We start from the raw sequence: 14716 nt of genomic DNA on the forward strand, positions 1-14716 counted from the left end.
ATTTTGTGACTTTGGGCTATACAAATAAAATTGATTTGATTTAAAATCAAAACTCAGATAGGCCTTGAAAAGCCCTGAATATAGATAAGATAAGAGTAACTTATGACTTCAATCGGGTATGGTGCTAAAACTTATATGAATACATGTTGCATACCTAACAGAACAGCTTTTAAAACATGTGTGTGTGTCCTGAACAAAGGCTTTGCAGGAAGTAAGTGGATTTTTATGTGCAAATGAGAAAATTATAGTGTTATTACTAAGGTTTGAGTGCATGATTATCTCAGTAATAAGCCTAAGCTTATACCCTCAAAGATGAATGCACTGTATGTAATCACATGTCAGTCTGCTGTAGCATGTGGTCCAGTGAGTTTTCTCACCTGGTACAGCCTTGCCTCCCTCCAGAGGCAGCCGTGTGTCCCTGTTGGTCCCCACAAACAGACAGCCCTCCCGGCTCAGGTACTGCATGGCTCTGTTCAGCTTCATGTAGCTGAAATGTTCATCGAAACCCACCACCACCGCCTTCACCTCTGGATCCAGAGGCACGTTAGCCCAGTCGGCTTGCTTCCCGGAGATGTGGTCGGGTCCCACCCCGGTCGGCTGGATCCCAACCGCCTCCAGCTCCTGCTGCATGGCGTTGCTCCCTATGAGGTAGACCTTACCCTGCAGTTTGCAGACGGTCTTCAGGTACATGGCGGAGCAGTACGCGGTCCCGAACACCTCCTCTTCTTTCACGTTGAAACCCAGACTTGTCATTTTGTCCACATACATCTTCCTCGTCTTGCTGCTGTTGTTGGTGACGAAGAAGACTTTCTTCCCTTTTTCTTTGAGCAGGTTTATGACCTGAGCGGCACCGGGGACGGCCTGGTCCCCACGCCAGATAACCCCGTCACAGTCAAACAGGACGCTGTCTACGGAGTCCAGCACTTGTTTCACCAGGGCTCCGGTCAGCCGAACACATTTGGACCCAGACATGACAGAAACCGAGCTGTTCGGTTTAAAAACTAACACCTATTCACCCGGTACGTGCTGTCCGAGCACGCTGCTTTCCCTACCGAGCAAAGTGACGGACGTGAGCTGACGCTGTCATAAAGTCCGGTAGTCCTGTGTGAAATGACGGTACTCTACCTTTGTGCTGAATGAAACCGGTTCACGGACGGGTTTGTTTAATTAACTGTAGTGTTGAAATTCACCGACCTTCCTATGAACGTTGCGTAAACTCCGCGGTTACTTCCGCACCGGCTTAAAGTGACAGGACACACACACACACACACACACACGATGAAATCTGGTCCACTTCCGGTCATGCTTTCGTCACTGACCCCTGCTCACACAGCTCCTACTAAAATAGTTATCTTCTTATGAATTTAAAGGGGACTACACTATAACTTGGCAATACGGGCATGTGCATGGTCTTTAAATAACTATGGAACTACAGCTTTAAATGATGGACTACAGCTCCCATGAGCCTTTGAACTCCAAATGAAGTCTATTTTTTTTTTATAACAGAAGAAACATATTTACAGTCTATAACACTAAAGGTTGTCACAAAAGACAACAATGGAAGCTTAGAGATCCAGTGTGTGTACAATCTAGTTGCATCTAGTGGTGTAATCATTGCATTGCAAAAAAATAAAAAATTACAAAATTACAAAAATAAAAAAGATTCTTATGCATGAACACAATTATAAATTTTATATTCCATGTCTGCTTTAACACTGCAAAAATATATCAACAAAACAGGAAAAAAGCAGAATTACACACGATTTCAAACATGCTTTTTCTGTAGCATGTCATGTTTAATTTTCTTTCATGTGTTTCATCCAGTGTTGTTGTTGTTTTGCTTATCAGAGCCCGCTCATGAGCCCAACAGTATGTGAATGTTAATGTGTAATTCAATTTTTGCTCCTGGGCTGTCCCAACTAGCATAGATCTGTGTTTATGATGCCAATAAATTCAATTAAACGTCAGTGTACAGCTCCCCCTGCTGGCTTCACAGACACAGAATTTTAGAAATGTATCAAATGTATTTAAATAACAATGAAGCTAAACATGCAAAGTCTAATGCTATGATCATGTACTAAAGAAACTGCATGTCATTTAGTTGATGGCAGGCAAATGATAGACAGGGATTAAATAAGGTGTCCTATGCTTGCAGCTATTTGTTGTCAGAGCTTTTCGATTCGTGACACCTCGTGGGAGACAGACACCAGAGCCCATAAGAAATTGCTAACATAAACATTATTTTGTCAGTCTGCAGTAAATGTTAGCAACAGTAAACCCCAGGAGGAAGGTACAGTAAATGCAGCATAACAACACATCAGCAACAGTTTTTTCAGTTGTCTTTTTTCTGAACAGGTTGTAGAGGGAAGAAAATCTCGCCCAAGTTTCGGAGGAGCCCTTTGCTGTAGAAGTATCTTTTAGAGTGGTCTGGTGCCGGGCTGCAGAGATGGTCTTCTGTCGCAGTTGGGTGGCAGTGCTGGCAGACGTAACCTCGACTTTTGTACCACTCATTGGAGGTCTGGTTGACAAGAGCCAGAAAGGAATGGAATAAGGCATAACCCGCCAGCAGGAAGAAGACGAAGACCAGAAATCCTAACATGAAGACGATTCGGGGGAAGGTCAGGAACAGATGCTAGAGACAGAGAGAGAGAGACTTATTTCATATTTCAATTTTGCATTGGAAATAAACACAGATGCAGCATATGTAGTAATATACAATGTCTCACCTGTACAACAAACAGAGGTCCTGCTGGCTGCTGCTGGCCATACTCATCTATATAACTGGCTGACAGAAGCCCTGATCGCAGAACGGCATGAATTAGCATGTCTCCTGTCAGTATGGCGATGTCTCCTGCCATGGCGCACACGCAGAAGAGGTAAAGCAGGAAGTAGCGTGTATTCTGAGCACCGATGCAGTTGTTCACCCAGACACAATGGTGGTCAAACCGTTGGACGCACCTGTTGCAAACCCCTGAAATAAAGACAATGTTTACAGTGAGCTTTAAGCAAAGCATGGACAGGTACGATATTTATTTAAGTATCAAACCTAGAGGGAACAGAACAGATAGCATGACATGCTTCTGTAACAAAGTACTCACTGCAGTGTTTGGAGCGGGCCGGTTTGACAAGTTGGCAGGTTGGACAGGAGACTCCTGGGTGAAACAGCCTCCTGTCATATGGATAGACGTGCAGCTGGACAGCCACTTTCTTCTTTGTCACTGCGCCTGCCGGAGCAGAGAGAGAGAGAGTGGAGAAGAAAATGACTCAATGTGATGAAGAAAGGTCTGGCGATTTGTCCACATGAACTTTATCCTGTCCAGAACTTGTCATTCTTGTAAAACATCAGCTGAAATGACCTACTTTAGTCTGAATTGACAGGAGTTATTTAAAGTCTATTAGGGATCAACACAACAGTTTTTACCGCGCGGCCACAATCTACAAGTGCCTTAAAAGCAGTAGTTAGGTAGAATAATCCTGATAGGGAAATGAAATGTAACAGAAGCAAGCATGTAAAGAACAGAAAAACTCAAACACACAAGCCAAAATATAAAAATACAGGTTATAAAGGTTAATTTTGGGGGCAAGAACAACACAGAACAACAGTGAATTTCACTTAAATGAACACTGCATCTGGCTGCATCTGGCATTCCCAAGACATTGACTCACATGAGGATACATTTTTCCGTTTTACTGTACCCTTGGTAATGTTGTGTAGCCCATCCTTTGATTACCAGACTCCTCAAGAAAATATTTTACCCCTCAGGTGACAACATAATTACTAAGATCCCTATCGTAAGACTCCAAAATATGTCAGCACACTGACAAAGAATGAATGAATAAGGTAAGTTACAAGTTTACGTGCCTGATACCACTGGTTAGTGTAGTCATGGTGTACCAATCTTACATATCTCATACCTCAACACCTTCCCTGCCTGTCTCTTTATAGTTTCACACTGCACCCAATAGCAAATATACTTGAGCTAAATTAACCTGGATCTCTCTTGATGCAGAGGTAGAAGAAGTAGGTCTTGATGGCCAGCAGGATGTAAGGCACGGACAGGCTGGTCAGGGTTGTGTCCATCTCCCTGCAGAAAGCGAACACCTCGTAGGTGAACTCTGCGTACACAGCGACCTCGAGGAGGATATGCAGATAGATGAACATGTTGTTCCTGCAAATTAAGAAGCAAAATGACACAATTAGAAATGTTTGACGCTGCATTTAAAAGCTAAAACACAATATAAGACCACATAGAGATACATGAATGTTAACTTTAACTACAAACCTTTGATGAAACAGCCTGTGCATGGTCCACTGTGAAAACCTTTGGAGCCATTTTGGTGTAAATGGTGCAACTACCTGTGAAGAAAACACTCCATTATGGCTCTGCAGTGCAACAACAGCGCCACCAAGTGTCTGTTTCTGGAAGCACAGATAAAACGCTTCTTTTTTTCTTACCTTAACTATAGAGTTGGAGATGATGCTAAAGGGTGTTTGCTGCCGGCCGGAGTATTTGCAGACTAGGACTATACATGTCAGCACCACCACGACGTAGATAGCAAACAGCGTGAGGAAATCCATGTCTCACCTGGCAGCTTCAGAGACACAAAAACAACAAAACAACAGGTGTTCACGGTGCAAAGTCACAGCGGACAGGTAGCAAACTCAACCAGAAGATGTAGTTTTTGTTAGCACTGAGTTTACTTTTTATTTTGCTCGAACTTAATAGTGAAATTTAGTCCAAACAGCGTAGGGTGTGAGCATGCTAACCTGCGTCGGCGCTCATCTGTGATGAGCTACTTGCTAAACCTCCTCTCAGCGCCTTACCTTCTAGTCGAGGTCACGCATAGCTGCCTTTCGGTGTTTTATCTCACTTCAACATACTTTAGGTTTGGTTAGCCCTGTGGCAACTTGGCCTCACTTTAGCTCCATGGACATGCTCTGTAAACAATGCTAGTGGCTACTTCCGTAGCATCGACGTCAACAGCTGATTGGCTGCGTCCTCACACTGCTGCAGCTAAGTGTAAAAAACTGTATGAATATGTTCATAAATATGATCTTTATCCACGTATTGATAGTTATACATAATGTCCACACTTGCATAAAGCTGCAACCCTTTAAAACCTATACATAATTAATTTAAAAAAACATAATAAATCCACTTTAAAGTGTCCATAATTAATAGTAAAAGTGTAATGTCTCCTGATGAAAGCCCTTTTATTTATCCACACAATATATCCTCTCAGCTATAACCATCACATATTCACTTTCACAGGATTAAACGGTTCCAGTCTGTTGTTTTCTGAATGAAGAGGAGACGTGATCCACTTAAGCTTTCACCTGTATTCAGGAGGTCAGTTTATCACATGCACACAGGACATTACTTCTCCAGAGTCAGACATAAAATCAGATGGCTTAAGAAAGGCCCCTACATAAATAACTAGTTTACTTAGTATTGTTTTCTCTCTGTCACTGCCATCCAGTGCTCCACACAATGCGACAAGGCATCACAAGACACCTGTTGGATCTGGTTGCCGGCATGGCCCTACACTCATATTACGGCTCACAGTGCTGGAGAGGGGAGCATTACTCAGGAGCTCTGCACGCACATCTATGGATGCTGTTTAAAAAGGTATGGGATGTGTGGCTGTGGGGGGGGTGTTGATCATTTCAGATGTGTCTTATTATACAGTACATATGTGATCACTATGCATTGAGTGAAATTTCAGTTAGTTTGAGATGTGCTTCTGAATACTTTTCATCATTTATGGTTTGTGAAGTGCCAGTTTTCATGTCATAAAGATGCATTCTTTCAGCTCACTTGCTTTAAAAAAATAAAAATAAAATATATCTCAAGTATGATGTAGATATGCTCAAAAGTATGAATATTTCTTAGAATGAAAATTGAACACAGCTTTTCTAACTGAGTCAAAAGGCTGACAGTTTTATCAGAATCAATTGCCTGTGAAATGTCAGTTTTCTGTCCGTCCGCATGTCACACACGAGTAACTTTCTTGGTGTGTAAGCGGAGAGTTTGATTGAAGTGAGCAGTGAGTGTTTGGAGATACAGCCATTTATGTTTAATTATTTAGTTGGAACCGTACTGCCTGTTTCTTATTGGGTGTTTTGCCACGAATGACAGTTCACACTCCAATAACCTGCAGGCTTCTTCACTATTTTCTCTTCAGCTGTGATGAAATCTCATTTAAATTACCCCACTACTTGTATTTCATTGTATATTATATTAGAATATAATGTGAGGTAATGTAATATTTAATAACATAATATACATAATCTCTCTCAGGGATGGAAGTAACAAATTCGATTTTAGATTGAGTAGCTTTTGTGTATTGTAAGACAATTTTTTTTAATCTTTTGCAGTCATATATATCAGTTTTCTTAAATGTTTCAAAGACCTACAAATACACAGACAAATAAGTAAACATTTGTACAGGTACTTACAAGCAACACTACCCTGCCCTCCCCAGTACCCCCCCCCCCAAAAAAAAATAAATAACATAAAATAAAATAATAATAATAATCATACCTAAATAAGAAAAAACAATAGCAACAAAAACAAAATAGGTAATGAAATATTAAATACATGTGGAAGTAAAGGGGGTTGGTTTGTTGTCATAATTAGGACCACTCAGTAGACACTTACTACACAAGTATGTTTACATATACATACTAACATGCATACATATACCATGAATATAGATGTTTACTGTGAAGATACATTTAAATGTAGACACAGGCAAATTCATCTTCAGGTCAATTTGATTTTTGAACAGAACTGATTTTGATTTGTTGACTATGTATGCATACTTATTCTGACTGATTTGATCTCCACTGTGGTTGAGTTTTGCTTTAGTTGTGGTGGTAGTTACATCATGTCACCAGACTAATACATTTCGAATGAATTAGATTGATAAAGGTGGAAATTGAACCACACTAGCAAAAAAAGTGCAAAAAGACTACAGCGAGGGTCAGGGAGATGTCATTAAAATTTAGTCTGCATACACCACGTCTAATATGAGTTAGAAGTGAAAACAGGGGTTAATGTGGTTGTGTCAGCAAGCAGACAGGTTGCATCCTATTGGAGTCATATTTTTGTGACTGATATATGCTCCCTCAGCTCTGTTTCAGTCTCCACAAACTCTTGTGAGATATATCTTTATCTGCTAAATGCTAAAATAGGTTCAATAGCTAGTTTCTAACCTTGCTGTTTGTTTGTTTTGTGCTTCTTTCTGTTTGAATTTCAATTTAAGTTGAGGTTCATTAACTCTGATGTAAGTGTTTAGACTGTAGGTCAACCCTTATCCATCAAAATAAGTATTTACATTTAGAGGAAATTCAGTCTTGAAGCATTTTTTATTAAGAACAGCTGCCTGGTATGGCTAGAAAAAGGAGTTTATGAGAAAATTGAGAGTGAACCAAAACAGTAATGTTGTAAAACCAAAAGAATGAGCTAAAAGAGTCTCTGTGGGTTTGTCACATTGTTTGTTCACATTATTCAGTCATTCAGTCGATTGCTACTATAGAGCAATATATTGATCAGAGCAGCTTTAAATGAAATATCAGTAAGGTTAAAGGGTTTCTGCTTGAGGAGGACATTGCGATTGTGATGGCTCTACAGCTTTGACTCTTTCACTCCTTTTAATGGTTGAACATAATATTGGATTTGAATATTTTTGAAAAAAGGATGAAAAAAGGAGAAGACAACAGACTCAGAAGACAACACTGCACGCTGGAAGGAGATACAATACACCAAATTTCACAGGACTCAGACAGAACAATTAGAAGAAGCTGCTTTTATCACCTAAAAGATTAAACACTTAGTGCTTGTTATACTGTTTCCCCTGTCTTTGCTGCCAGCCTCAGGCCTGAAATGTAAAATGTTTCACTTCAGCTCTGACCTAAACTCATCCACTGATACAGACACTGCAGTGATCTGATTTATCACCACATAATAAATGTCCTGTCGTATGCACAATTCCTCTGTGGTTCCATTATAGTAAGTGTATGCATTCATTAAAGGAGGGGAGCATGTGTTACCTCAGTGTTAATGACAGGGGGGGCGGTGAAGGATAAGATTCAGCTCTAATAATCTTACTAATCCTACAGGCTAAAGTCTTAAATTGCTCCTGCTCCTTCTCAATGGACTGAACATTCCCGTGTGCTCACACACATGGAACCGCGCAGAATTCCAGGCAGGCAGACGCTCCAATTAGTACTCATCAGGCTTCCTTGCATCGACGCAGAGTGATTCTGGGCCAGGAGCGGTCCCTCGGAGAGCCACCTAGCTGAGAGGGGAGGAGGAGGAAAAAGACACATTGGTGTATTTATAGAAAAATGAGGCCTCACAATACCCTTTTTGGAGAGAGAATTATTAAGGAACTGAGGTGCGCGGGTGCACGCGTCCCAGTTTTCTGATTAACACTGTGCAAGCAGGCTGGCCCTAGGATGAATCAGGGATGAGGCGCGGGACTAACTCTTGACACACTCGCAGTGAGACTGCACTTGCTTCTCGTGCACACTCACCCTTTTGCTCATGAGGACATTGCTGTGATTTGAGGGTGGAAGAATGTGGCAATGTTTTGAGTTCGTCACCCTTTCTGTTTGACTTTGGGGTGCAGGGTGGGGATTTTTTTTTTTTCTCACATTTTTTATTCTCTCCCTTAAACGTTACATTTGACAAGAAGAAGATTGGATATCAGGCTGCTAGCAGGCCGCCTGCTATTTGACATTCAAGATGAAGAAATTTTTGCAAACCAAAAAAAGCCGATACTCTTTTCGGCAGGGCAAACGGGGTCCTCGGTATTCTAAAGATTTCTGTAAGTCTTGTATCAGCTTCGTCCACTCTGTGAATCCTGCTGTGGCTTTGGAAGCTGCTGTGCACATCATTAGCTTCCAGCTGAGCTTGAGAGCTTATAGTTGATTTAGCAAAAGCCAACATGTCCATCTGCGTAATTCTGTGTTTGTCATATTCTGAAAACTGTCACATGTGGATTAATTCATGCCTTTTTTAATATTCCAGTCCGAAATTTGACCTTCAGGTGTCTCTATATTTGCCAGTTTCCCTCATTTGGATGTTTTTCGATGCTGTCTCTGTCTCCTACCTGCTTAGAAATGACCGGTGCAGCCATGGTGTGCTCTGTGACCGTATTGCATAATTACCATTCAACAGGGCAGACCTGCATGTGCACTCAGAGGAGAAAAAAAAATAGCTGTAGGAACTTTTGTCTTTCAAACTAATTAAGGTCACAATCTCTGCGATGCTGATTGGCTGCTCTGGAGTTTGTGAACCAGGTCAGGGACCGCTGAGTGTGTCATGGTTCAGGGTAGAGGGTTACAGAGCTGTGCTCGATAGTACGACTTAGACACGGGAGATAGCAGGAGGGAGGAGAGACGGGGCACGAGTGCCTAGATTTGGAGCTCTTTTAATACATGCAGAGGAATATATGCTTCAGAGGTGTCTTTGCAATGTCGATAGACTTGAATGTGTTGGCTACAGTGGGTAAGTGTGTGTTTGTCTTCATTTTTCGCATGCTGTCACATAACCTTACTCCTTTTTGTCTGCAGTGAATCTCTCCACTCTGTGATATCTTTAGATTATGACTTGCTGTCCCTCAAATCTTCCTCTGTTCCTCCCTCCTCACCTGTTTTATCCCATCCTCCCCTCTCCCACAAGTCCTCAGCATGCCGTCGTCCAATCAGGGCTGGCCTGAGGAGTTTGGTTTCCAGCTCGGTGGGAATGGACCGAGCTACATCCTGTCTGTGGAGGAGGGCAGCAGCGCCCACCTGGCGGGGTTACAGGCTGGGGACCAGGTCCTGGAGATCGAGGGCCACAATGTGTCAACGCTTGGTCCCCAAGCTGTCATGGCCATCGCCCAGACTCAGAAGAACATCCCTCCCAGTATCGGAGTGGTGTCCCGCATACAGCAGGTCTCTGTCATCTGTAGTAATCTTAGATCCAGACTTTGGGGGGGATTTTCTGGGTAAATTAAATGACATTCATGTTGTTGTTTTTTCTTGGCTTAAAGATGGATATCATACCAGGTCCAGATGGTCGTTTCGGGTTCACCATAGTGGGAGACTGCCCCCTGCTGGTGGAGGACTGCTCGCCTTGTTCTCCAGCTGGACGTGCAGGTCTGAGGGCCGGAGATTACGTCATGGAGGTCAACGGCATCCCCGTCAGGCAGCACGAGACAGCCGCAGCACTGATCAAGGCCTCCCAGGGAAGGACACTCCGTCTGGGGGTGCTGTGCCTTGGCCCGAGGCAGAAGCACAGCATCAGCATTGAGGACAGTCAGATGGGAGGAGAGGGGGCGAGACTGGACCGTAAGCATAAAGCTCTGGAGTTCAACAGGAAGGTACGCTTAATAACACAGTCTCAGCTGAGTCCAGGTTAAGGTCTTGCTCAGTCCTACATCAGCTTTTCTGACAGCGTTATAACAGTTTGGCTATTTCACAAGTTTTTTTTCCCTCTGTTACTGGTTTGATGTGGGCGGTGCTCATTTGAGATGATTGAAGATGATTTCTGTGCCTCAATGAGAATTTAGCTATACTGTATTTAAAAGAGTTGTGGGGTACGACCAGTGTTCCTGGGGATATGCTACTCTCAGTCAAATCAGATGGAACCGCACGTGCACAGAAAGATTAGTTAACAAAGTCTTAACAAAATCTCAAAAATATGTTTTTTAATTTTTTTTTTATTATTGTTTATTTATTTTTTATATTTATTTATTTACTCATACACATTTATTGTCATATACTTCTGTTTTGAAGGCAGGTGTTCAGGCTTTTTAAGACCAAAAGTAAAATATTGTCTTTGTTATAGTAATACCTAAAAGGTCCAGTGTAACATTGTGTGGCTCTATTTACAGATTATGAAAAGTTTGTATGTATGTTTTTATCCGTCCATTATGACCTAAAAATAAGAATAATTGTGTTTTTTGTTACCTTTGAATGGACCTTTTATATCTACAGACACCTCAGGTCTTCTTCTACATAGTCACTGCCATGTTGTACAGTAGCCCGGAACAGACAAGCAAACACTGTTTCTAGATCTTTTGTGTATTTCATATTTAATTTCATCCTTATAACAGGGTGAACAGTAGCAGTTAACATTTTTTTAACAAATACTATGAAAAATGTTTTCATAACATTTTTATTGACAAAGATGAGATGATAGTGGAGTGGAACATAGATCTTTGATCATAAAAAAGTTTGATAAAACAAGGTTTTGTTCGTGGTGGGCTATCAGACTTTTAAAAAATTCATGATATTTTCCTCCAACAAGGAAGAGAAAATGGAGGTATAGTGATGGACATGCCCCGACCAATCTGTACCAATCTATTAGAGCCAATCCCCCTTTCTCAACACGCGAAAATATCCGCTAATCAACAACCCGGACCGACTCCCAAACCACCAACTCTATGCATTATATTAGCATAATTGTCAGGACTGAGTACCGCAGCACTCAAGGGGCTGATCCTGGTGCTGGCAGCAGCCAGAAGCTGTCCAGTGTGTTTCTTTTCTTTTTCCCCTCCCACAGTAAAACAGTAGTGGGAAGATTGAAGCTAAATTACCAGATGATTGTTCCAGACGTGTTGTTCTTGTTAAATAGCAACAAAAGAAGAAAGCCTTCATTAAAGACATGCCACTTTTTCTCTCACACAAACAAACGCTGAAGAGAGAGAAAAAAAAGATTTTCGCTGAAAGCTGACTAAAATATAATGACAACTGAAACTATGAAGCCTAAAACTAATAAGCAGTTTCGTCTTTAGACTGCCAAAATTAACACAGTACAGTAACTCTGCCATATCCTTCAACATCCAACACATTCCACAGAAGTATGAAATAAGTTTATCGAGTGAGAAAAAAAAAAATCCCCATTTTGAATGGACCAAAACACACGATTTGACTCCAGCTCAGGACCAAACTCAAGTAATACAGCCCTGAGTGAGGCTGTTTTCTTTTTGAGCTGGAGATGAAGTGTTGTTATGGTAACAGTGTGGCAGTGTGTGACAGCATCTTCCCCCGTTTTTTTCTTCTTTTTTTTTCTTTACTGAATTGTCCTCGAGCTACTCCCACCGTCTGACGTCACTGTCCAATCCCCATCAGGTTGACCAGATTCTGGGCGATGAACCTGAAGTGAAAGAGAAACTCTTCACTGTGCTGAAGCAGTACGCTGCCGAGAAGAGAGTTGAGTGGTTGGCCTCGGTCCTGCCTGACATACTCACCACTGATGAGCATCGACAGCTCATCTCCAGCATCAGGTAAGAGCCAGACAGTTCAGCTCCCATTACAATGCACTGCCAAACATCGTTTAGAATAAACTGCTGATAGAAAGATGGCTGTAAACTCAGTGGGGAGAGCATGATTTCTGGCCTGGCCTCTCTGATCCACCTTTGGAAATGTGTAAAAGTGACCACTCATTGACCACAAAAAGGCATTATTTTGTAACCAGCTCATTTTATTTGAATCCCTAACTGTCTCTCCACGCTTCTGTCATTCTGTGCTGTCAAACTGTCAGTTGAAGCAAAATACTCCCAAGAAATCTTAAAAAATGAGTTCCTTCCCCACTATAGGTTGCAATCCTGGTTGGATCCTTGGTGAGCTATTATTCCCACTCTTGGTATTGTCGCCACTTGTCCTTTTCAAGTCCTAGTGAAAAGTAAAATAATCTGCAGGGATTTAATTCATAATAACTACATAAACTCTGCCACAGGATGGATTAGAGGGGGGTCTCGCACGCTGCCAGCCATTCTCAGAGCTACGCTTTAGGTTTAGGTGAGTCCCATCTGCCATCCGGGGGTAAATCCAGACTGACCCTCTGAGTCGTCACCAGCGAAATCGAGAGACTAGACCAACACGGAAAGGCCTGAGCTTAGAGTGTTAAGCTGTAAATGAGGATTGGCAACGTGAGTTGAATTCACAGTTTGGAGGTCTCTGTGATGATGAGCCACAGACAGATTGAGTCGAATACTCACTTCATAAAAACATAATTTAATACCATGCTGGTCTGTATCCGCGATCCCTTCAAAAAAAAAAATAAAAAAGCTGTAGCTGCAGCTGTGTGTGTGTGTGTGTGTGTGTGTGTGTGTCAGTGTGTTTCCATGAAATGGAGTAACAGATGACTGAAAGTGGGAAAAAAAACCCCACTCAGGTAGCCACTGTGTTTGTTTGTGTGCCAGAATGACCAGCACTCCTGCCTCTCTCTAAATCCCCAAACTGTTCATCCACAGATTGCATTTCTTCCACAAGTCAAGCCAATCAAACCTTTTATTCTCTTACTACACCGGCTTCCTCCACTACTATTACACCACTTTGAAGTCTTTTTAGTGGTATTAATATACCGTAAGAAGGCTTTCCAGCAGTATGAAGTCAGTGCTGAAGTAGTTTAGTTGTTTCCCTACCTGAAATGATGCAAAACGATTGGTCATGAATAATTCAAAAACGGTGTCGACTGAGAACTCCTCATTGGTATTTTTTTGTAATGAATGACACTCCTATGTGTAGGAGCACCAATAATAACATAAATGCCATCTCCCCACCCATTTCACAACTCTCTTACCTCTCTCTCTCTCTCTCTCCCTCTCTCCCTCTTCCCGAGAGGGGGGGGGCGTTTGTGTTTTTCCTTTGATGGATTTTCTTCTTCATTATTCTGCTCAGAGCTCGGGCTGTTCCCTGCACTCTCTCACTGTGAGGTGACCGTTTTTCCCCTGACACTTTGGTAAAAGCCTCCCCGCATGCACCAAGGTCCCACCATATCTTTTATCCCCCTCAGAGAAGCAGCACTGAAGCCGTAGGCTTGTCTGTCACTGTTACATGCTGCAACTTATGGCTTAGATTTAGTTTATTTCTGAGCTATGGTTGACTGCTAGAACGATGAATTGTTTGGGGTGAGTATACCTTCCAATTTCTTTCACTTCTATTAAATTTTGTTTGTGTTCAGGTTTTATAAAACGTGGTTGAGGTTGTTTATTTTTCGAAGGAATTCATACATTTTTATCAGTTGTTTTTACAAAGTGCCATCAGTGTAATTATGGATGTGAAGTGGGAGGTGAGTGAATATTTAATGCAATCGGAGATGGTAAAAGAAGACGGCTGCTGTTGATGTTTGATATCTGACGTTTTTTTCGCTTCATCTATTCCCTGGTTGTTTTCTAAGCTTTCTGCAGGGTAAATTATATCTGTAATTTATTATTCAAGCCAACTATCAACAGTGTGCCTAGTAGCCTGATGTGATGGATGAACACTGGTAGTTGTAACACAAGATAGCAACACAAAGACACTATTGTGCTATTGTCTTTTAAGTGACTGGTCATTAGGGTGAGTGATGCTCTGCTTTTAGTCTGTAATCTCTTGCCACGTGTGTGTAGCTGTGTGTGTTTGTGCATGCTTTTTTTGTGCAAGCTGAATGTGGATTTAAGGGTTATATAAATTTAAACCATATATGCTTGTGTTATATTGCATTGTATTATATTTGTGTTCTCTGAAAATAGCAGGTGCGTTTGGCTTTTTTTGTACCACATAATTACGGCCAAACAAAAACGTTACAGCCGCGGAGATTTGTTTAAAAGCAGGTTGAGCTTTTTAGATGTGCAGAACTTCATCTTGACCTACAGTGCCTGCCGTGCACAAAGCTGCCTTTTTCAATAGCGCTGATAATGATGGTGTTTAATCTGAACTGCGGGAGGCAGCGGCTGC

The 14716-nt window shown here is 41.8% G+C and overlaps 3 protein-coding genes across 7 annotated transcripts in view; 1 reads left to right on the top strand and 2 right to left on the bottom strand.

The window, feature by feature from the left end:
• The window catches only part of pgp (phosphoglycolate phosphatase), a 2732-nt gene extending 1481 nt beyond the window's left edge, over positions 1–1251 (bottom strand). The window contains exon 1 of the mRNA XM_019252879.2: positions 378–1251. Coding sequence (XP_019108424.2) covers positions 378–972 — 595 coding nt within the window. The 5' untranslated portion in view covers positions 973–1251. The remainder of the gene's footprint in view (positions 1–377) is intronic.
• Positions 1252–1775: 524 nt separating this feature from the next.
• zdhhc4 (zDHHC palmitoyltransferase 4) lies at positions 1776–5004 on the bottom strand. The gene is made up of 7 exons (XM_019252878.2): positions 4826–5004; positions 4457–4593; positions 4284–4357; positions 3991–4169; positions 3099–3224; positions 2727–2971; positions 1776–2632 (listed from the first exon to the last, which is right to left on the bottom strand). Exons 2-7 carry the CDS (start codon positions 4577–4579, stop codon positions 2333–2335), a joined length of 1047 nt encoding a protein of 348 aa, XP_019108423.1. The 5' UTR covers positions 4580–4593; positions 4826–5004; the 3' UTR covers positions 1776–2332.
• Positions 4527–14716, top strand: part of grid2ipb (glutamate receptor, ionotropic, delta 2 (Grid2) interacting protein, b) — a 39474-nt gene continuing 29284 nt past the window's right edge. For 2 of the 5 annotated variants that reach the window (XM_027289153.1, XM_027289154.1), the window contains exons 1-6: positions 4527–4654; positions 5274–5351; positions 5482–5630; positions 9693–9946; positions 10045–10374; positions 12128–12282. In XM_027289153.1, the coding sequence (XP_027144954.1) occupies positions 9701–9946; positions 10045–10374; positions 12128–12282 (731 nt within the window). In that variant the 5' untranslated portion in view covers positions 4527–4654; positions 5274–5351; positions 5482–5630; positions 9693–9700. Of the gene's footprint in view, positions 4655–5273; positions 5352–5481; positions 5631–9675; positions 9947–10044; positions 10375–12127; positions 12283–13678; positions 13909–14716 lie in introns of those variants that run through there. The other 3 variants (XM_019272053.2, XM_027289155.1, XM_019272052.2) reach the window with 2 other exon arrangements.

Source organism: Larimichthys crocea, chromosome XVI (assembly GCF_000972845.2).
Source record: "Larimichthys crocea isolate SSNF chromosome XVI, L_crocea_2.0, whole genome shotgun sequence".
Taxonomy (NCBI): domain Eukaryota; kingdom Metazoa; phylum Chordata; class Actinopteri; family Sciaenidae; genus Larimichthys; species Larimichthys crocea.

Bases quoted from the DNA above. Each gene is read 5' to 3' on its own strand.
- zdhhc4 (XM_019252878.2), bottom strand. From the start codon at position 4,579: ATGGATTTCCTCACGCTGTTTGCTATCTACGTCGTGGTGGTGCTGACA. The intron at 4,170-4,283 runs GTTTGTAGTTAA...CTTAATTTGCAG, and splicing joins CACAGGCTGTTTCATCAAAG to GAACAACATGTTCATCTATC. The intron at 2,633-2,726 runs GTGAGACATTGT...CTCTGTCTCTAG, and splicing joins GACCTCTGTTTGTTGTACAG to CATCTGTTCCTGACCTTCCC.